The 24315-nt window shown below is 39.6% G+C and overlaps 1 protein-coding gene across 2 annotated transcripts in view; it reads right to left on the reverse strand.

Annotated features, from left to right (window-relative positions):
• Positions 1-24315, reverse strand: part of ANK3 (ankyrin 3) — a 290556-nt gene that overhangs the window by 89053 nt on the left and 177188 nt on the right. For both annotated transcript variants that reach the window (XM_077823435.1, XM_077823434.1), the window contains exons 19-23: positions 13627-13725; positions 13425-13523; positions 12491-12586; positions 6086-6158; positions 5828-5890 (exon numbers count right to left, since the gene is read on the reverse strand). In XM_077823435.1, coding sequence (XP_077679561.1) covers positions 5828-5890; positions 6086-6158; positions 12491-12586; positions 13425-13523; positions 13627-13725 — 430 coding nt within the window. The remainder of the gene's footprint in view (positions 1-5827; positions 5891-6085; positions 6159-12490; positions 12587-13424; positions 13524-13626; positions 13726-24315) is intronic.

Below are 24315 nucleotides of genomic sequence, written 5' to 3' on the forward strand. Positions count from 1 at the left end.
GATAGGTGCATTTGATAAACTTCAAGAAGACAAGGTGGACCGGTCACGCAGCAAACAAGAATGACAACTGGAAAAGGAAGTTGGGAAAATGGAACCAGAATAAAGGCATTGTTTCAGAGTTCAATGTATCTAAACATGAATGGGTATGATACACTGTAAGCAGATATGTAGTAGTACTGGCACAGAGAAAGGACTTCCTGCAGAAGGCATTATGTTTGCCAGATTGGCCAGCTAAGCCTACCATTGTCAGTATATATCCCCTTCAGAAAAGAAGTGAAGAGAAGGCATCCTGCCACTTCAACAGATGGACAAGAATGTCGAGATTCAAGACACCATTTGTAGGAGCTGTGTGTTAGTGGCAAGGAGATTTACAGCTGGGAATGTTGAAATGGCTCTTCTGGCTGAGCTGCAGAAACTATACTTCAGAGATTATCCTGTATCATTGCTAATCTAATTGTGAGCTGGATTACCTTGATAGAATACTTCCATCAGGCTGTATAGTCATTTTTACATCCAGTAGAATAAAAAAAATATTACATGTTGGACATGGTCATTCCAAAGAATTTGACACACTTTCTTTTAATTCTGTGGGAGACTCAAGTAAAATGGATGCAATAAACTCAGACAATCTGGCTGTGTATAATAAAACGAAGTTGAGATGTTGAAACCTAATCCTTTCTGGCTCAGATGACAAGAATACTGTGTTTGCAAGGAATATGAACTCAGAAGAAATACTGCGGATAAAATACATTTTCAGACAAAGTTATGCTAGGTGAAGTAATACTAAGAGATGAAGTATCTAGTGGAAAACAGTCTGAAGACTGACTCCCTCTGTGTTGTGTTACAACTTGGCATCCTTCATCTCTTCTTTCCTATTACACTACAGACTGAAACTGTGTTTTATGAAGGAAGAAAATATCATCTTTATTATCCCTGGATAAACATAGGTACAAACATTATTTAGAGGTCATTTGATACTACAGATAGTAGCCAGTTTGTTATATATTTTTCCCATAAAAATCAAGCCAGCTCCACAGGAAAAAAGGACAGATGACAAACCTGTTGCACAGAGGAGCATATTCTAATTTCTGTCCAAAGACCTGGCTTCACACAAGTATGAATAAATATGAATATCAAACGCCTCAAACCTTACCCAGCTGTAAAATTATATTGCATATGGAGCTAGACAGATTCCTTCAGTTCTCAATATTTAAAAACAAAACCCCCATCAACAAAAGACTTTCAGGAATGGCAATGATTTAGTCTCTCCTCGTTGCTTCCTGTTATCCTCCAGTTCCTTCCATGTTCCCCGGGGGCCCAACAATATACTCTGATGACCTAGAAGAGTGTCTGTCCAGTAGTGTTTGATGGGCTGATCTGTGTGACATTTAGTTACATCAAGATAGGAATCTTCAACATATGGGTTAGATCAGCTTTTTGGGAGTTTAATTGTTGTTTAAATTGAAAAGTTTGTCTGCACCTACCCAAGTCTAAAAAGAAAATGAAACTCCAAGGGCCAACATAAAGAAAGAGCTTCATGCAAGTACTGATACTGCATCTCAGGATACCCTCCACTTGCTCCCTTCTCCCTGCTACAGCTTTAGCTCACCTTCCCTTGCATCAACTTTAATTGCCTGTTGTCAATTAGCCTTGATATGTCAGCAGCAGCAGGGCTTCTAGTTTACTCCACAAGGTTAAAATCCTGGCATGTGCCATGCAGGATGCATTCAATCTGTTGGATGTGGCTGCTCAGGCAGGAGTTACCTAGAGCCCTAAGGCAGACAATAGTTTGTCCTTCAACATCAATGACTGCCTGGGAATTTGAGTCAAGTCCATCCTGACCTCTACTAGCTACAGGATCCTAACCTAGTTCTCCAAGCAACTTCATGGAGCTTGAAACACAAGCCTACATATGGACATAACAGAAAGCCTTCACAGAAGCAAACAATAGCACTCAGGGAAAAATCTAGCTCTTATATGTTCAGGTTTCACTTGTACAGTATCTGGAATTTCTTTAAAAGTATCATTAAAGTTGAGTTTGCACATGGAATAGAATCTCCCTACATTTAAGTAAATTACTTATCATCTGAGGAAGAAGTTCAGTGTTAATTTTTCCATTAAGACGTACCCTGGTGTCGATGACTATGGTGGCTTCTTTTTTTGTACCTTAGCTGCTTCCAAGCATTTAATCCATGTTGGGTACAGTTTCTAAAGTAAGCATGTATGACTCAGGTTTGGAACATTTCCAGCTTTGGAAGGAGAAAAAGAAGAGCGAGAATCTTCTTTGTGATCTGGGTTGCTCCTAAACCAATCCGCCCTCAGTGGAGAAAATCAATTACACGTCTGCCATGTAAATATTCATTTACTGGAAACAAGACATAATTTGGGCAAACAAAGTGACAGTTTCCCCACACATTTGTCAATGCCCTTTAGTCCTGCCCCCATAAGACATGCCTAGTGTATCCAAGTCTTTTGTCTCTCTAATGTGGAGACTACCAGTTAGGAGGATGGGTGTTGCATGTGGGTATTTGCACCTTATGGTTTAGGAGTAAGAGATTCCAAAACTCATTGTCACCTGTAACTAGATATGGGTCTGAGCTGCATCTTGGTTCATGATCCAAACTTTAATTAAGTTAGGGATTGTATGGATCTGCAGTATTAGTTTGTGCCACTCTCTGCTTTAATTTATTCAGTTTGAAACCAGCTCCCTGGAGGTGAGGCTAGTGCACTTCTCAACTGGGGCACTAGACTATTTACAATAGCTATTATTTACCTAGCCATTCCAGGTTCTTTGTAGCAGTTAGTCTTTGTTACCCTGAATGTATTGATTCTCATGATTTTAAATGGGTTTTTTGCATCTACATCCTTGGCCAGCACTGAAGATTTATGGGGGGAGGGTATCAAAACCCATAATTTATTATTATTATTTATTTGTTAACCACCAAAGGTGTGCTTGATGCTGAACAAGACACAAAATAAAAACAGCTCCTCTCCTGAGGAGTCGGCAATCTAAAAGAAAAAAAGATCTCTCTCTCTCTCTCTCACACACACACACACACTGCACCTTTGAATGCATCATCATGGGTTAATAAAATATCTATTTATTAATCTGAAATCCTATTCACAGAGATAAGGTCTGACAACTATATGTCTTGGGTTCATTATATACCAAACTGATTGCTTCCTCTATCTAAATTGTTTCATAATCTATTTATATTTTTAAATTGGCCTTTTAAAAATAATTGTTAGTAAACTCTTCAGCTTGCCACAGACCTCAAGACTATTACTGTGAGTCTGTTTGAACTTTGCATCGTCTTTGCAGATGCTGCAACACATTAATAAAAGCAACATTTTCAGTCAAATTCTGAGATTATCATTTCATATTTGAACATTTCTCAAATACTGCATCAGTCTTAATTCTAGCACTGAAATATAACAAAATATTATTTCTTTCTTGAGTAATAATGATGTTCAGGTAAGCTACAATAATTTTGCACTTGAATGTGAAGAGTACAAATATAAATGATAGTCTAAAACTTTTATTTTTAACCACAAATGTAAAACAACATTGTTATCCAGTTGGAGTTATATAATAATGGGAACATCTTGGTGGAAATTTTAAAAGAAGAGATTCAGCACATAAATTAAACATTATTTCAACATAGTGACTGGCTAAAATGGCCTTATTTTCTAAAGTTTAAAATACTATAAAAGAAAGTAAAAATAAACATTTCACAAAGCATGGAATCAGGAAAGTCTAAATAAAGAGTTTGAGAGGAAAACTGAGACCACTGCTATAGCAGCTACTACTACACTGGGAGAAGTTACAGCTATCATGCAAGCTAATAGGAATAGAATGGGTAGCGTACAAAATACTGTCATTTCTTTCTTCATAATTGCAGAATCTCTGTTTGATTTTTTGATTATGGTCTCTGTGTGGTGCTATGGTATCTTCAGCTTTATGGAGAAATTCATCCAAGCACGAAGAGCAAGGCTCTCTGCACCTATTAACCTCCGTGGCTGTACAGATGGAGGGAGAAAGCAGGTGAAGAAGCCTCCAGGTGGGCTTCTGAACAGAGGAAAATATTCTTATTTCTATCCAAAGATCTGGCTTCACACAAGTGTGAATAATCAAACTCCTGAAACTTTACCCAGCTGTAAAACTATATGGCTCATGGAGCTAGACAGCTTCCTTCAGTTTGGAACATTTAAAAACAAACAGAAAAACCCCATCAACAACAGACTTTCAGGAATGGCATTGTTTCGGTCCCTCCTGGTTACATTCTATTAACCCCCTAGAAAATAATCTGGGTACTGTGGAGGATGTCTCTGTGCTAGCCATGAACAGGCCAGCATAGAGGGGGTGATTGGGACCACAAACCACTGGGATGGTTCAGTGGCTCAAAATCCCCAGATGGTGTTGAAGACCAATGGGCTCTATTGCAGCCCCTATAGAGTTCACTACAGAAAGCCTGATTAATTAGGCCCTCTCTGAGCCACAGTACCTTCTCAGGGCTCTTCTTGGGGTGGCACAGCTCTGTGTCTGAGTCTAGCACTGTATCGGCAGTCATAGAATCATAGAATATCAGAGTTGGAAGGGACCTCAGGAGGTCACCTAGTCCAACCCCCTGCTCAAAGCAGGACCAATCCCCAACTAAATCATCCCAGCCAGGGCTTTGTCAAGCCTGACTTTAAAAACTTCAAAGGAAGGAGATTCCACCACCTCCCTAGGTAACGCATTCCAGTGCTTCAGCATCCTCCTAGTGAAAAAGTTTTTCCTAATATCCAACCTAAACCTCCCCCACTGCAACTTGAGACCATTACGCCTCATTCTGTCATCTGCTACCACTGAGAACAGTCTAGAGCCATCCTCTTTGGAACCCCCTTTCAGGTAGTTGAAAGCAGCTACCAAATCCCCCCTCATTCTTCTCTTCCACAGACTAAACAATCCCAGTTAACCTCAGCCTCTCCTCATAAATCCCCTAATCATTTTTGTTGCCCTCCATTTTCCAGTTTTTTCACATCCTTCTTATAGTGTGGGGCCCAAAACTGGACACATTACTCCAGATGAGGCTTCACCAATGTTGAATAGAGGGGAACGATCACGTCCCTCTATCTGCTAGCAATGCCTCTACTTATACATCCCAAAATGCCACTGACCTTCTTGGCAACAAGGGCACACTGTTGACTCATATCCAGTAATGCCCACCATTCCCAATTACTGTATTTGCTGTGGTCCTACCAAAATGGGAGTCATCTTCTTTTAAGTACAATATAGTGTCTTATTCAGTGCAAATGTAACTTGCACTTATGCGACATTACACTAAATGATGATTGGGATTTTATACTCTGAAATCTCATTTTACCAGGGTATGTCTTCAGTATCAAATGAATAATCCCATAATTCACTTTTGTGGAGGGTAGACACTAGAAATGTAAAATTTATACCTGATCCTTTCAGAAGTTATCTCCTGTTGTCAGCTGTTTCTTCCCAAGAATGTGTATATTTATCTCTTGGGCAAATGTTTAGTTTTTAAAATAAAATACTAAACCAACTCTATTTATGAAGCAGCAGCAGCAGCAGAAAGAATATTCCAGAAAATTATTGGCAATTTGATTTTAAAATAGTGAAGCAAAAGATCTGGGCAAAATTAGCATGTTAGCAGTAAATCAAACAATTTTCTGAAGTACTCTGGTCTAACGTACTGATTCTTGCTAGTAGGGTAATAAGAAAAGTTAGTGAAAAAAAGAGATTATTTCTAAAGTTAGAAAATAAAATGAAAATGTTGAAGTTAAATATCACCGCAATACAAAAATGCACAAATACCTTCTTCAACATCTGACATATATTCACCATCACTGAGAATTTCAGGGGTGTAGGCTTTACGTACTGCATGATTTAAGTAAACAATATAAGTAAATATGTAGAGCACTGATATGTCAACAAAATAATATAATGTCATAACTAATAATTTTTTTTTGCAACAACGATTATCCAATGGGGCGGGGCGAAGAATTTAACAAACAATCTATGATACAACAAATAGAATTTTAAAAGTAAATAAAAATTTCTGTTTTTGCATACCTTCATCATCAGACATGTCAAGAACTTCATTCATAGTTTCTGGTACATTCATTTTATGCTTTTCTGTGACAGTCTGTTAAACATAATAAGATCATTTCAAAGTTCAGACATTTTCATCAGAAAAACAATAATTTATTGTTACATTTATAAGTTAAAATACATGACAGGCCACATTTATGATCTGAAATTAGCAGAATAAGCCTTTATTTTATTTTCTGCAGTTTCAACATGTAGCTGCATATAATTATGAAATACAGTACATTCAAATAATAAAACTACCTAATATTATATCAATATATTTAACTATATTCAAGTTCATACAGCAGATAGAATGCTCTGAGGATCCAAAAAATGATCATATCACATAAAAGAAACAAGTACAGTGAAAGAATTTAAGGCCAAGATGTCTGTAAAAATAGGAGCCTAAAGTAGTACCTTACTCTTTCTACAGTCCCATTGACTTTAATGGGAGCAAGAGTAACACAATCTAGCCCTAACCTATTAAGTCCTTTTCTGCTGTGTGAAGTTTCCTGCTTCCTGCATCGGACTATTTTGTGATTTTGGAGCTAATTTTCTCTGCAATATTTTTAAATACATACCTCACCTTGAACTGCCTATATTTTCCATAGTGACAACTGTAATAATATTATGGTAATCTATGATATTCATCAGAAAATTTTGCACAGAATGCATTCAGATGGCTGATTTTTACTTCTATCATTTATTCTCATTCAGGTTCAGGGAGCAGTATAAGAAGACTTAGATTTGGGGAAAGCTGAGTTTGCATGCCTGAAATCTTCATTTAAAGTAGCTATATATGACAAGATAGCTCAGAGCTGACCTGCTGGTTTAATAAAAAAGGGGATATTGAAACCCTAACGGAACCACAAACTTTGAAGTAAGAGAGCAGTCAAGCACGAATGATGTTTTGGATCCTACAGAAAAATCTGTACAGGTTTGGTATAGCTGTATCCAAGCCGGAATGCTGAGCGAAATTCAAAGATATGCTCACATTTGTGTTTCCACTTATTCTACCACTGTTATTTCCCAGTCATCAGACACAAAGTTCACAAACGATTAACAAAGTTTTAGGAGGAAAAATGACTGAAAAGATTCTGGTTGTGGTCTTTGATCCAAACTTTTAAGCTTGTCATTCTTCATTTACCTTTATATACTTTATTTTTGTCTAGCTTCATAAATAATTCTGTGGCAAGTTTATGTCTCTCTGGCTCTTGTCCTCATTTGATATAATGGAAGCATTCCTTCATGAGCAAAGTAGCTTAGAACTTATTAAAGACCTTACACTCATTTTGTTCTGTGGGAATTATTTAAGGTTAAACTACCAGCTTTAGAAGGTTCTGTCAATGCATGTTCAAAGATTTTGCCTCAGCCATGTCTATACAGACTGAATTGTATGGATCAAAGATCATATACATAATTTATTCAGTTATTATTAGAGTTTTATTACAGTATGGGTAAAAAAAATCACAATACACTAACCCATATTCACCCTTTGTACCACCTTAAATGGAATTACAGCTGGGATAGATTTGGCCGAATATCCTCAAAAGATCTTTAAATTAGATGACTACGTGACAGGAGAATCTAATGCCCTCAGTAATTCAGATTCTATCTCAAAGTGCCAAGAGTCTACAATGCACCACACAATGTTGTTGGTGACTGATTACCAACATCTTGATTTTAATAAAAACTGTTTTCTGGGTTTCTGTGACTAGAGCTGTGTCTAAACTAAAAGGCATTTTGGGCTGTGAAGTCCTTTTTGTACCGTACATTTCTTGTAGTCTAATTCACAATTTGATGTAATGCAACTTTTCTCTACTTATAGCACATATTAAATAATATATCTTCTTACCTATGTGACATGAACCCAACTAGTTCATTAGTTGTACAGTCTACGAATGAGCCTCCTATATTTGGAGTTCTCAGTGTGCAACAGTAAAAATCCTTGTCCTACAATTATCTAGATCTCTACAAGCCTGAGCTTGAGATAACAAGTTTCTGTTTATGCTGCTCTCCTACAACTCTTTGTTATGATGTCAGCTGTTCAATAAACCTTATTCCTGTTGTAGAAAAATATTTTAGAATCTCCCTAGAGATAAGTAACTTTTAGAGAAGGTATGAAGAGAGGTGCTAAAAAGACAGAGAAGCAGTGGTGATTGGTGCTTATTATCCAGCATATCTAACTATATTTCTTTATTTTGAAGTTTATCTTGTTAGCACATTTTAAGACAGAGCAATATAGGTTTTATATAAGCTAATGAATTATAGAACACAGCTATGGAAGTGACAAGAGGGAAAGCGCACATGAAGTAACAAAGATAAAAGCCAGCTTTTGATCCTGAATGTCTTCTATATATCAACCAACTGCCTTGATAACAGGCCACTCACAAGGAAGCTGATGACACCACAGTTGTGAGAGGTGAATATTAACAGTTTTCTGTCTGCAGTGTGCTCAAAAAACAAGGAGGATGTTTCTTTCCTATTTTGTTTTGCTTTAAATAGTAGTTTTAGAAAAAAAAATTCATGAAAGAAATTAGCCAGCTTTTTCAAACCAGCATTCACTTGCTTTAGATGGTTTTTCTGTGGTGCAGATTGTGCCCAGCTAGCATGGTGGCTTACTGGCTCCCCATGACATGAATAGCAGCATGGGCGCGATCTGCACAAGCCACTACATTCTCCTCTCTGTGAGAGGGATAGGTGGGGGTAGGCAGAACAGAGTGGGGACTGGGCTAAGCTTTGGCTCCATCTCCCCACATGCTGGGTGGCATAACTGTGCCAGGTAAGTACCCAGAGCAGTTTACTCACTCTCTGGATAAGCAGAGTCACAATCTCCCTTCTGGGCTCCAGGGACAGTGCAACTGCACACACCCCCTTACCAAGGCAGATCGTTATCTCACGATCTGACCCTTTGTAGCTACCAAGAGGATTTATGTGATCATTCATAACACCTTGTGCTGTTTGCGTTTCAACAAATATCCGCACAAGATGTCTCAGTATCGCTTCTTTTGATAACTTTGTACAGCAGCCATCAGTTGAAAAAGAAAAAAATATGGGAACGATTATCCACGTCCTTTACTAAGTCAAAAATATTCCTTTTCTTTTTGCGAATACAGACTAACACGGCTGTTACTCTGAAACCTGTCATTACGCAAGGCATTGCATTTAGCCGTATGGAGTGGAAATCTAGTCCACAGTATGCATCTGATGAAGTGAGCTGTAGCTCACAAAAGCTTATGCTCAAATAAATTGGTTAGTCTCTAAGGCGCCACAAGTACTCCTTTTCTTTTTGCGAATACAGACTAACACGGCTGCTACTCTGAAATAAGTCAAAAGTAGGAGGTACAAATGAACGTTGGTGTTTATCATCCCAACAATATCAATTTATGTAGGTACGGATCCATAGTCAAAGACAATAAGAGAAGATTGGTTAACAAGGGTCAGTCACATCGTAAGACAGTGGCCTCCAACCTTCTCATGCCCATGATCACTTTTTGAATTTAAGAGCAACCCAGGATCTACCCCATCCCTTCCCCAAAGCCCCACCCTGCTCACTCCACCCCCCGCCCCCGTTGCTCGCTCTCCCGCACCCTCACTCACTTTCACGGGTTGGGGCAGAGGGTTGGGGTTTGGGAGGGGGTGTAGGCTCTGGGCTGGGGCCAAGGGGTTCGCAGTGTAGGAGGAGGCTCTGGGCTGAGCCTGGGGCAGGGGTTAGGGTGTAGGAGGGGGTGAGGGGTGCAAGCTCTGGGAGTGTGTTTGGGTGCAGGAGGGGGCTCTGGGCTGGGGCAGAGTGTTGGGGTGCAGGAGAGGGTTCAGGGTGCTGGCTCTGGGAGGGGGCTCAGGGCTGGGGCAGAGTGTTGGGGTGCAGGCTCTGGGAGGGAGGTCAGGACTGGGGCAGGGGCAGGGACTTATGGTGCAGGAGGGGGTATGGGGTGCTGGCTCCGAGAGGGGGCTCAGGGCTGGGGGTTGGAGTGTGGCGGCACTTACTGTGGGCGGCTCATGGACGGAAGTGCAGCGAGGCTAAGGCAGGCTCCCTGCCTGCCCAGGCCCCACACTGCTCCCGGAAGGGGCCACTGCGCCTCTGCAGCTCCTGGGATGGGGGGCACATGGCTCTGCGCGCTAACCCTCTCTGCAGGCATCACCCCCAAAGCTCCAATTGGCCACGGTTTCCTGTTCCCAGCCAATGGGAGCTGTGGGAGTGGTGCTTGCAGGCAGGAACAGCGCACGGAGACCCCTACCCCCCAGGGTCACGGGAGCATGCTGGCTGCTTCCGGGAGCAGTGTGGGGCTGCAGCCGTCAGGGAGCCTGCCTTAGCGGCAGCCCCACTACACCACCGGAGATCACGATTAACGGGTTGGCGACCACTGTCGTAAGATATTGTCATCACACTATTAATATTGTGATGATTTTGTCATTAAGCAGTGAGCAATATTGGGAGAACATACCTGTGATCCAGGAACCTCTTAGTGCCAACTGGCAAGGGGCAAAGAGGGAGTGTATACAGGGTACAGGAATCTCCTGTGCCTGGTGCATGCATTCAAGCTCACCAAAGAATGTCATGTGAGCTCTCAAACAAGTGCCGGTGTCACACTGGTCATCACTATTATTGCAAAACACATATATGGATACCGTGCAAGGAGTTATGTACACACACTCTAAATTATAAGGTCTGGGTCTAGGAACTGGTCACCAGCAAAGGTGAAAAACAGGTTTCCTGTCAGACAAAATATATTTGAGGCATTAGCGTTATTTCTAATGGGTTCACCTTACTTATACTGCCAAATTTAGATATCTCCTCCTTTTGAGGCTGGCGTGCGTAAGCATTTTAAAAATGTTCCTTAGACATCAGTAAATTCCAGCTTCCCTTAATTTACAACATGAATTTAACAACTATTTGTAGTCAGTGCTAAATCTGGAAAGTTGTAAATTTAACTGGATTAAAGTTGTCAAACAAGTGATCACCTGTTGCTGAGTCAAAAGTGTTTCTAAATTCAAAGGTATTCAAACTGGCTTAATCTGAAATGGCTTGCTTGAGAGAGAATGTAGTATATGATAATAAATCAGGCAATGGAAGCACTGGGCTTGTTCATAAAGTGAGCCTTAAGTATCTATTTCAAACATTTTGTGGTTCGTTATAAAATTAATATGGCAGGACTTTGAGTCTGCAAACACTTGTCTATGTGTGTAACTTCACCCGTGTGACCATACCCTTTTACTTCAGTAGGAAGACTGACATGAGTAAAGTTATGCTGATGCATGTTTGCAGGACCAGGGCCTAGATGTCTTCTTTTCAAAGGGACACCATCAATCTGAAATGTAGTCAGTTTCAAAAAATGAGCTCAATGTCATTTTTAAGCACTATGCCTGCCTCTGAATCCCTTGCCAATTTTTATTCTTTTTCAATCAAACTTTCCTCTTATTAAAAATGTTTGTCTCTCTCCCCGTTGCTGTATGAAAGACACACACAAACAACAGGAGAAACTAACTAACTAATTAAAAGAGAAACAGAGAGCCCGATTAAAGATGAAGTACTGTCAAATGTAATTGAGCTGAAAACAATTGAGCAGTAATGTTTCACTCTAATCTTTTTCAGTTATGGTCACTGGCACTGTTACCTGAAACAACAGTGAGATGCTTTCAAACAGAAATGACATATTTAAGTTGATGGTGTCCCTTTAACACTAACAGATAACACTGGGACTTAATCTTTTAATTGCCTTCAAGAAGCATCCCACAATTACAGCACAAACCCTTCTAGTGGTGTTCCATCCAATTTTGTCAGTTTGGAAGAACTGCTTTTAAACTAAATCATGACATTTGCAAGCCCCTACAACAGTATATTTTGTGCGCTACTACTTGAAGGTACTGGTGGGTGAGAGAGCACTGAGTGAATCACTGCAGGCATTCAGAACTGGGTCTCTTAAGAAGAGAGGAGATCGATGTTGGTTTCTGCTTGTTTACAAAACCATATGAGGAAAGTTACTGCACTGAGGCCCCAAGCTTGCAATTAGATCGCCACATGCAGGACACTGTGCCCATGCAGATCTAGTTGAAGGATTGGGACCCTGGTTATTTATACTGTGTATATATATCAATTTATTTATACTGTGTATAAAAATCAATTTCAGTAAGGTTTTTGCAATACATTTTGGTGATATTTATTACTTGAATTTTAGCACTTTTTAAATAAATTTGCTGTAAATATGATTTTTTTTTTATATTTGACTGCATACGGATGTTATATTACTAACAGTATGTATGGCCACCTTTAACAATCAGATTGCAATCTCAGCAGGTATCTATCAACAAAGCTAAATACCATGTTTGTATAACTTTGTAGATTAAGAAAGTTATAATAATTTCATTATTGAAATATACTATACTTACAATTGTAGTCATGGTCTCTTCTGTCACGATCTTCAATGTGTCAACAACTGAAATGTAGCCAAGTCGTTTAGCAATGGCCAGGGCAGTGTTCCCATTCTGAGAATTGAAAAATTAATAAAAATGGATATGCATTAACAATGCTTAGCTATAAGAACAAGTAATAAATTCAGTAAAAATTTACTTCAGAGTTCAAAGAAAATGTTTATAAGTCAACGCAATAAAAAGTTCCAGCAGCAGGACATGTAACGTTAGACATTTAACTGTTTACATAAATGGCAAGGAGAGAAATAACCAGTACAATAGAAGGATTAAATTTTTATCATTAAATGTTGGAAAACGTCGATTTCACCACACAGACCCAAACAGATGAAAAAAAAATTCCATCAATAATAATGAAATTTAAAGATAGGCAAAATAAGAAAAATACTTCTTAGACTTCAGTTTCAGGATATTTACTTCGTATATTTTGACATGTGATGTTGACAATTTATATTTTAATGGTTATAAAGCTTTAACATTTTGAATCTCAATATTTACTGTCATTAAATAATTTTCATGGCTGTCACCACGTAATTTCTTGTAACTGTGAAAGTTTAACTTGGTTAAAATAGGAAAAAAATGCTCAAAAATAAACATCTATATTATCCGTCGAAATAAAAATTGAATTCTGACAAGCCTAATTATATTCTCTTACGAATGCATTTTAAAGTAGTTGGTGTTTCAGGAAAAGTAGAGCACTAAGGTGGCTATGTCTCATAGCGGAGATAACAGGCTGGCTGTTCTGTTTTATTCATGCTCTCCCACTGTCCCCCGCCCCACATTCTTCTACATTTCCATTGTTGAGATGTAGTGGCACAGCACTTTTTACCGTCGGGAAAGCATTGTCATGCTAGAAAAGAAGCCACCCACAATATGTTTTTCTCTTGTCCCTTACCACAGTGAGTTCATTGGGCGATGCGCCATTCTGGAGCAAGACGTTAATGATATGGGTGTGTCCCTGCTGAGCAGCTTGGTGTAGAGGGGTGTACCCATTCTGCCAAGGATGGAAAAACAGAAGAGTTTGCAGTGTTCTCAGGAGAGGGTTTTGATTTTTTTTTTAAAAAAATAAACCAAGTGAAGGGAAAAGAAAACCTCACCTTCGTTTTGGCATTAACTTTAGCAAAGTGTTGCAGAAGGAAATTAACAATCTTTATGTTTCCATAGTGGCAGCCAACATGTAATGGAGTGTATCCCATCTGGAATGTTTTTTAAAAAGAAGAAATATATGAACATAAGCAATTACCATATGTGAACAACTCTATGCATTTATTGACAATAAACTGAATATAAAACAGAAAGCCCCGGGAAGGTTTTGTTTTGTTTTGTAATGTGGAAAAACATCCTGAAAAAGATCTCTGACAGGTATGTGCTCTGTCCTCTTCTTATCTTTCCCTCCCCACAGAACACACCTTTTCCCTTCCGTATCCAAAATGAACCTATAAGGGGCAGCTGCCTTGCATGTCTTGTGAAGTTGAGCATATTTATTGTTGATTTCACAGACTTTTCTCATATGCTTAGACTGGTGCAGGGACTATCCTTTTATTGTGTGTGTGTGTGTGTGCGTAGTGTCTAGCACAGTGGGGCCTTGATCCCTGATTGGGTCCTCTAGGCACTACGGCAATACAAACAAATAATAAAAATGGATGGAACATACAGCCAACTCCATCCTGACCAGAAGAGCCGCTAGGGATCTGAGTGGACTCCAGCAGCACCAAGTAGTCCTATGGGAGGCAGAATGCCTGCTGGTGAATGTGAAGTTCTTAGGCATGAAGTCTAGTTTTTTAAGGGTGTGTCTACACTGCAATAAAACACCCATGGCTGGCTCATGTCAACTGATTTGGGCTTGCTGAGCTTGGGCTGTGGGGCTATAAAATTGCAGGGGGGAGAGAGGAGAGTCCCAGAGTCCAAATGGCTATACTGCAATTTTATAGCCTCGTAGCCCTAGCCTGTGTAACGCCGACAGACCCCAGTTGTTGGCGGGCGGGATCGAACTGGGGACTTCTGGAGCTTAGTGCATGAGCCTCTACCACATAAACTAAAAGCCAACTGGCTGTTAGCTAAGGCTGAAGAGCAGACTCATTTTCTCTCTCTTTCTTCAAGTGGTCTCAGTGCCACTAGATGGGACAGAACACCACACCCAGAAGGTGTGTGGGTTACACCTGGGTCACCTGACACAGGCCAGCCATGGGTGTTTTGTTGCAATGTAGACGTACCCAATGTGTTCTGGACCTTTTGTTTCAGAGACCAGTGGAAGCTGGTGTTTTGTTAGCAGAACACCATGACAAACTTTTGCACTGATGAATATATGGATTTTTCTCCTTGTTGTTTTCCTACCTGACTTTCATTATTAATGTACAGTTCAGAAATGCCCACCAGAGCTGCAGCAAAATCCAGCAGCTGTCAGGGCATGAGATGCTTAAACAAATAAGGGAAATCTGACTTATGTCCAAAACACCTTATAAAATTGAACATAGCTAAGCAGTACATTTTTTGGCATGAGTTCTAATTAAGAACTAAAACGTAAGCCTGTCTCTATAAATATACTGCTCAGAAACAGAAACCTAAATACTACTTAAAAACCTCACTTAAATGTAGCAACAGGGAATCAGACTGTTCAATCTATTTGCTGCTCACCTTAAAAGCCATTCAAATTTTAAATAACTTAAACGACATGTTGAAACATGTAAAGAATGGTAACAAATACTTTCATAAATAGTGAAGTTATACTGTAAAATGCAACAAATCAGAGAGAACCCAAAGCTGCTGCCCCCACCATCTCTTCTCTCTTTTTCTGTCTTTTACTATAATGAAAATATTGTTAGTTGATCTGAAAGAGCTTGGGATTCTTACAAAGTGATAGAAATGATCAGATTGTACCTCCTAAAGCAATTATCTCCTCCTTTCTTATCTGCCTGCATCAAGACATTATCTCTTCTTCCTTAATAAATACGCTTACTTCATTATAATCAGACTGGGGCTGCAATGAAGGACAGTTCAGAAGAGGGGCAACTAAAAAGAAGACTTTTTCAAAGTACTTTACAAAGATTAACCCAGTTGGCTGTTGGATAGGCGAGGATTATCCTCTCTATTTTACAAAGGAGGAAACCGAGGCACAGAGGTTCAGTGACTTGCCCAGATGCACTGGGAAGGGAATGCCAAAGTCAGGACTGGAATTCAGGAGCTCCTGCTCCCTATCTTATTTTCAGACCACTGAACCATGACTCTTAAGAAAAAGGAAAATAAAGATGTGAATGGCTCTGCATGGTTTACACTGAAAGTATGTTTCAGTGGTTGTCGCATTTAGATTCAGTCTTTTCTTCATATCAATTTAAATTAGTCTCCAACATGTCCATTTTAAACAAAAGGTGCCTAATGGCCTATCTTAAAACATCCTGGGGGAATATTAGATGTGCCAATTACTGTAAAATATGGTGTGTGTATTTACATGCCTTTACTTCAGTGAATCATAAATCAGGTAACATGTAAAGAATATAAAGAAACTACTAAGTAGACTATTTAATTAAGTACTACTTTAAATTTACCCACTGCAAATGGTAAATGTCAAGATTTTAATGGCACCCACTATTGTACCTCTGTAAGCTGCTAGCAGAACAATTACCTACACGACTTCTTTCTCGCTGGCTCTTTTCTCACTGCTGACTAGCTAGCAATTTGAATCAGAGACCAGGTACAGTACTAACTCTGGAAGACTTTCTTTTTGTCCCTTTTGAAATGTGTGGGGTAGGGGAAAGAACAGAGGGAAGTTTTTGAACTCCGAATGACCTCCACCCCCATTTATTTCCTTTCTACTATTTTCCCCTTGGAGGCCTCAAAGCACAGCTATCTTGTGTCCCAGAAATGACTGCCAAATACAGCTCTCACTAAAGCCATTAATGCTGTTTTTCCTATCAAGCATGGGGAAGGGAGGTGGGTTCACTGCAGAGTGACATGAGGTACTTCTTCCCTCCCCTCTGGGGTTCAGCATGGTGCCTTGGTGGCAATCTCAGCACCTGCCAGCCTGGGAGGAAAACACTGAACTCTGAACCCTATGTGGCAGCATATTGTGCCGCCACTAGACCACTGGGCCACCCTGGAAGATTTTCTCTTAAGTGTCCAGTGCCTTGTGGTTACATTGTGTCATGTTTTATCATGCTCCATGTGCTATACAATGTAGTGCCGCCATCAGCAAAGACAGGATGATGTGACAAGACAACATGGAACACAAATGAATACATTGGACGTTTTAGAATGAAGTTTCTTTCCGTTAGCAAGCAGCTTTCATAGCAATAGGCAACAATGTCCACAATAACTGTGCTGGGTCAAAACACAAAATTAAAACTAATTACTGAGATGCCTACTTAAACCTGAGACCCAAAGAGAATATCCTCTATTTCCCAGCTACAGTATGAACTCCAATACCAAATGGCTTTCAGTCTGGCAGTTATCTAAATTTATATTTACAGTATTTCTTGACTTCCTTATTGCAGATGGATATCCTGTTGAGATTTCTGAATCATGCCAACTGGCAGATTACACAGTTTGCTTACACAGCCAAACAAGGGTGGAGAGCAAGAAAGCAATTCTCACTGCTACCTGGATTCCCCATTCTGGGTTCTCAGAACATTGTAGATGAGTAAACAGGAGGCTAAACATGTTTGTTTTGTTAACAAGTTTTAAACTATAGAAACATCATATGCAGATGCATCTTGATTTTAAACGAATATTTACTGGCATAAGCTTCCTGGAACTTAGCAGACTTACCAGTCAATAATATCTTATTTCAGAAAATTAGGATTTTTTTTAATGCAGCTCCTATTTTTGTTACCTCATGGTAATCAATTGATTACATTGCTTCTAGTCAGTTTAAGAATGGACAGCAACATGGGGGCTAACAGATGGGGAGTGCTTCTCAAAAGCAGAAAGAATAGATGTCAAAAATTAACCCAGAAATATTGGACTTTTAATTCTATATTATGGTATTGAAACAAACATCTATTCCCCCTCCTTTCTGGGAGGAGAAAAGTATCAAAAACCCCATGTAGTGGGTATCTTTTCAATATCCTCCATTTTCCCTTGTAGTAACAATAAATCCTAACAGCTTGAATTATTACATCTCTCTTCATGCTGACTCTCAAGCTGCTCTGTTTTTTTCTGCTGTTGCCGTCAGACGCTGAAGATAGAGGGAGAGCTAAAAAATGAACACAGAACAATCGAATAGAGTTTCACTGATGTCTTTGATTAGGCTGAAAACTCCTCTAGATCCAGACACCACTAATCCAATGAGACCTTGATTCAGCAAAGCACACAAGCACTTCTTTAAGTTTAGGCATGTTTAAGTGCTTTACTAAATCAAGGTTTAACTGCATAAAGTATCTCGCAAAGGCCAAATATTAATTTTATTGAGGGGTTGGAAATTTCTACTGCAATGGCCACTAGACAGTTTAACATGCATCTAAAAACTGTGGTAGTAATTGATAATATGATAGATAATATGCAACAAAGATACATTTCAATAATCGCGATTAAGCATTTCAAGCACTCTTTCCAACATCCCACTATTTCTCTGTTCCCTTTTCCTTTTAATACTAAAATTGCTTATTATTATAATTAAACATAAAATTGTGATTTTTTTTCTTCGTGCTTGTGAAAGGTACTGAACACTTTTAGTTAGCAACAAAAGAGGTATATCGGCAGTACAACTTTTCCCACACTGTCCAGCCTCAGCCCTGACCTGGAAGGTACAATTCAGGGAGTAAGAGAGTAGTTGATCACCATCATTTCTCAATCCTTGATAAGAATACTACCAAGGGTACAAATACAGCCACTTTAGTGTTGGCTTTATTATCCGGACTCTTTCCTATCAGGAACTAGAGTGAGACAATCAATTTTTGTCATATGGGTCCAACAGCCAGCACACAGTAACAATTTTCAATAACTAATGGTCTGTGCTAGCTTCAAACAGGCAACACTGAGAGGAAAGCTCCAAATCCCAGTACCAATCCCTTCGGCAATCCAGTATCTGGTTTTATTTTCTCAGGCTAGCTCTGTAAATTATACATTAAAACAACACTAGCCACTGTGGAACAGCCAAATAATAATGAACTTCAAAAGGGCATTAACCCTCTTGTCAGTGTTCAGCATTATGGCCATACTAGGAAAGCAAGATAATACATATATGTAATCAACACACACAGTTATTATATATCTGGAAATGTAAGTACTGAAGGAAAAACTGTCAAGCCCCAAGTCTAGAATTAAGGTCCTGATCCAGCAAGGTTCTTAACCATGTACCTAACTATAAGCAGGAGTGGTTCAATTGACTTCAGTGGCTACTAAAGTCATGCACAGGTACTTTGCTGATTCAGGGCCTACATTCCCAGCAATTCAAACACAGAAAAGAAAAGCTGCTGGTGCTGGAAATGAAAAAAAATCTGCTTTTGCTGTGGGATTCCAAAGTTGTCCTCTGTGAATAGTGAGTTGCATCTTAAAGCTCTCTAACTGTGGCAGGGTCTGGAGCAGCTGACATGAAGTGGCTGGTTGGTTGGTGCTGGGTGTGTGTGTGTGTGTAGTGGACTGGATCTGCTGGGACTAGTTTTACTCCACTGCCTTCTAAAGAATCACTCCTGATGTACACTGGTGGCTGTGAACTACACAGATCCAAGGTTTTGAAAAAGTTTTAGGGTATGTCTACACTAGAGCGGGTGGTGTTATTTGCAGCTCATACAGATATACCTGTGCTAGCTTTTATTGAATCTAAAAACGTAAGTGCAGACACAATGGTGTGAGCAGCAGTAGTATACGTACTGAGGGTTTCATTTGGGATTGTACCTGGGGTAGCTAGCCCCTCTCACTATTTGCACTGCTGCACCTACACTTCTAATTTTAGCACTAGTGTAGCAGGTATGTCTATTTAAGCTGGAAATCTCTGCCCAGCTCCAGTGTAGGCATATTCAGATGCAGAACGAAGGGTGAAGAAAAGCAAGACAAAGGAGGTGGGGGTGAAAATAGTCTGAACAAGCACATTTTTTTAATACTATTAAAGGACCCGCATTTTCTGAAGGGTATTTGGAAATGTGTGCTTTACCAGTATTCCATTTTTGCATTGCATTCCCTTTTAAAGAACATAACATAAGAATGGCCATAATAGGTCAGACCAGTGGTCTATATAACCCGGTATCCTGTCTTCTGACAGTGGCCAATTCCAGAGGCTTCAGAGGGAATGAACAGAACAGGGCAATTATTGAGTGATCTATCCCCTGACATCCACTCCCAGCTTCTGGAAGTTAGAAGCTTAGGACACCCAGGACTTGGGCTTGCATCCCTGACCATCCTGGCTAATAGCCATTGAGGGATCTATTCCCCAGGAACTTCTCTAATTCTTTTGTGAATCCATTGGAGTTTTGGCCTTCACAACATCCCCTGGCAATGAGCCCCGCAGGTTGACTGTGCACTGTGTGAAGCAGTTCTTCCTTTTGTTTGTTTTAAACCTGCTGCCTAGTTATTTCATTGGATAACCCCTGGTTCTTGTGTTATGTGAAGGAGTAAATAATACTTCCCAATTAATTTTCTCCACACCTTTCATGATTCTGTAGACTTCTATCATATCCCTCCTTAGTCATCTCTTTTCCAAGAGGAAAAGTTTCGTTGTTTTTTCTCTCTCTTCATATGGAAGCTTTTCCATACCCCTAATAATTTTTGTTGCCCTTCTGAGTATCTTTTCCAATTCTAACATATCTTTTTTTGAGATGGGGTGACAAGAACTGCACTCAGTATTCAAAGTGTGGGCGTATTACAGATTTATATAGTGGCATTATGATATGTACTATCTTATTATCTATCCCTTTCTTAATGGTTCCTAACATTCTGCTAGCTTTTTTGATTGCTGCTGCACATCGAGTGGATGTTTTCAGAGAACTATTCACAATTACTTCAATGACACTTCCTTGTGTGGTAACAGTTAATCTAGACCCCATCATTTTATATGTATAGTTGGGATAATGTTTTCCAATGTGCATTACTTTGCATTTATCACCATTGAATTTAATCTGCCATTTTGTTGCCCAGTCACTCAGTTTTGTGAGATTCTTTTGTAGCTCTTCACAGTCTGCCTGGGACTTAACTATCTTGAGTAGTTTTGTATCATCTGCAAATGTTACCTGTTTTTCTGGATCATTTATGAATATGTTGAACTGCACTGGTCCCCAGTGTAGATCCTTGGGGGACATCGCTATTTACCTCTCACCATTCTGAAAACTGACTATTTATTACTACCCTTTTTTTCCTATATTGTAATGAGTTACTGATCCATGAGAGGACCTTTCCTCTTATCCCATGACTGTCTACTTTTCTTAAGAGTCTTTGTTGAGGGACCTTGTCAAAGGCTTTCTGAAAGTCCAAGTACATTATATCCACTGGATGACCCTTGTCCACATGTTTGTTGACCTCCCTCAAAGAATTCTAGTAAATTGGTGAGGCATGACTTCCCTTTATAAAAGCTGTGTTGACTCTTCCCCAACTAATCATGTTAATTGATATGTCTGATAATTCTGTTCTTTACTATAGTTTCAACCAATTTGCCTGGTACTGAATTTAGGCTTACTGGCCTGTAATTGCCAGGATCATTTCTGGAAACTTTCTTAAAAACTGGCATCACATTAGCTATCCTCCAGTTATCTGCTACAGAAGCTCATTTAAATGAAATACTACATACCACAATTAGTAGTTTTGCAATTTCATATTTGAGTTCCTTCAGAACTCTTGGGTGAATATCATCTGGTTTTGGTGACTTGTTACTGTCTAACAAAAACTCCTCTACTGTCATCTCAATCTGGGACAATTCCTCAGATTTGTCACCTAAAAAGACCAGCTCAGGTGTGGGAATCGCCCTCATATCCTCTGCAGCGAAGATTGATGCAAAGAATTAATATAGCTTCTCCGCAAATGGCCTTGTTTTCCTTGTGTGTTCTTTTAGCACCTCCAACATTCAGTGGCCCCACTGATTATTTGGCAGACTTTCTGTTTTTAATGTATTTTTTTAAAATGTTGCTGTTAGTTTCTGTGGGTCTTTACTCTTCAATTTCTTTTTTGGCCTTCCTAATTATACTTCTATACTTGACAGAGTTTATACTTCTTTGTATTTTCTTCAGTAGGCTCTCATTTCCAATTTTTAGAGGATGCCTTTTTGCCTCTAGCCACTTCTTTTACTCTGTTATTTAGCCATGGTGGAACTTTTTTGGTCCTCTTACTATTTTTTATTTATTTAGAGCATACACTTAATTTGAGCCTCTAGTATGGTGTTTTATAAAAGTTTCCATGCACACTGGATGCATTTCACTCTTGTGACTGTATCTTTTAATTTCCATTTAACTAGCTTCCTCATTTCTATGTAGTTCTGCTTTCTGAAGTTAAATACTGCTGTGGTGGGTCTCTCTGGTATTTTCCGTCCCACAAGGATGTTAAATTTAATTACATTATAGTCGCTATTACCGAGTAGTTCAGCTATATTTATTTCTTGGACCAGATCCTGTGCACCATTTAGGATTAAATCAATAATTGCCTCCCCCCTTATGGGTTCCAGGACTAGTTGTTCCAAGAAGCAGTCATTAATGGTGTCTATAAAATGTATCTCTGCATCTCATCCTGAGGTGATATGTACCCAGTCAAAAAGGAGATAGTTGAAATCCCCCATTATTATTGAGTTTTCTATTTTTATAGTCTCTATAATCTCCTGGAGCACTTCACAATCACAATCACCATCACCATCCTGGTCAGGTGGTCGGTAGTATACTGTTACTGTTATACTGTTATTATTCAAGCATGGAATTGCTATCCATAAAGATTCTATGGGAACTTAAGTAAATACTTCCCCCCATCTGGCCAGTGGAGCTTGAGTAAACATAGCTATGCTTAAAAAACAGAAAAAGTCAGCTTCCACTAACATAGCTTTGTTGTGCCAAATCAGCTTTGTTTATCACCAGTATCCTTGAGTGAAGTCATCAGAGCCTGGGATTAGAGTGTGTTTAGTGAACTGTTGCTGCAGAACCAGAAGAGGAACCCCAGAACACTGTCAACGTGCAGCCTGCAAAACAAGTGGCTATTTTTCCTTTCATATTTTCCTCCAAAATACAATAAAAACATCCTAGGAGAAAAAGCCATGAAGACTTATAATTGAACTGCATAGGATATTTAGGTCTGATAGTACTTCTAAGACTGTTCATAGATTCATAGATTTTAGGTCAGACCAAACTACAATCAACTACTTTGACACATCATAAATGCCGGAAAATTTCACTCAGCAAGTCCTGCAGTGGCAAAACTATTCTTCCTTACTATTCCTTTGAAGCAGAAAATGTGTCTCAGCCCAATCTTCCCTTCCTTTGTAGTCCTTTGAGCATTCCTCACTCATTTGAGTAATTCCAGTGATCCAGGTGCACAGGTACACAAGAGTAGGAAGTACTCACAAGAATAAAGATTGCACCATCAAGCAATATATGTGTGTAAAATGCTATGTTGGCTTACAGAGATGTATAAATGATGATTAAAGATGATAATATTCCTGAGGAGGAAAACGATAGCTCACCTGTGGCTTCACATGAAGTTAAATGACATCGATAAAATATTAAGTATTCTTTCTCTCTATGGATTCTGTAATTGAGTGAGAAAGGGCCAGGTAGTTATTACTGGTGGGGGGACGGCTGTTTCCTACTGCAGTAAAGAGTTTGTCAGGTCTTTCATTATAAACTTAGATCATCAGGGTTTCTCCAGAAACTGGTCCATGATGAAATAGAGGACACAGATTCTCACACGTCTTCCTACAACAGTGGCTGCAGCAAGTGTTTTTTGGCAGAGTGGTGTCCTCAGACTGCTGAATTGGAATTAATTTGCAAACTGGACACCATTAAATTAGGCTTGAATAAAGACTGGGAGTGGATGGGTCATTACACAAAGTAAAACTATTTCCCCATGTTTATTTCCCCTCTGCCCCCAATTGTTCCTCAGACGTTCTTGTCAACTGGTGGAAATGGCCCACCTTGATTATCACAACAAAAGGTTTTGTTTTTTTTTTCCTTTTCCTCTCCTGCTGGTAATAGCTCACCTTACCTGATCACTCTCATTACAGTGTGTATGGTAACACCCATTGTATCATGTTCTCTGTGTATATAAAATCTCCCCACTGTATTTTCCACTGCATGCATCCGATGAAGTGGCCTGTAGCCCACGAAAGCTTATGCTCAAATAAATTTGCTTTCTTTTTGGATAATTTTATCTACTGACCAGGTTCATTTTCAGTGCTGTGGTTAAGAATTTCAGGTCCTCCCTGGAGTTGCCATTGAATTGGCAGACAGGGATCCCACTGACAGTGCACTACTTAGACTACTTCCTATTTGTAGGACTATTGGGGTAGGGGGAATGCACACATTCATAGGTACTGTTTAGGGGTTAGCGTGCAGTTTAGGCATTGCTTTTAATTAAGTGAAGACAGCAGGTCCTCCAACATTACTGAGGTTACTGTTCAGGTTACAGAAAGATTCAATACTAGGTGAGATCCATCTCCAAGAGGACAAAGTGAGCCCCTTGAGGGATCTGGTGCAGCGAATGACCAGGGAAAGTGAAGCTGCTGCTGGGCATCTCATAGATAGTTGAATAGAGTTTCACCTGTTAAGTAGTGGCTGCAGACTGTGGACCTGATTTATCACCATGTTGCACAAATCAGGGCCGGCTCTAGGCCCCAGCAAAACAAGCAGGTGCTTGGGGCAGCACACATTCCGGCACCGGCCAAGGCGCCG

Source organism: Eretmochelys imbricata, chromosome 7 (assembly GCF_965152235.1).
Source record: "Eretmochelys imbricata isolate rEreImb1 chromosome 7, rEreImb1.hap1, whole genome shotgun sequence".
In the NCBI taxonomy this organism is placed as follows: Eukaryota; Metazoa; Chordata; order Testudines; family Cheloniidae; genus Eretmochelys; species Eretmochelys imbricata.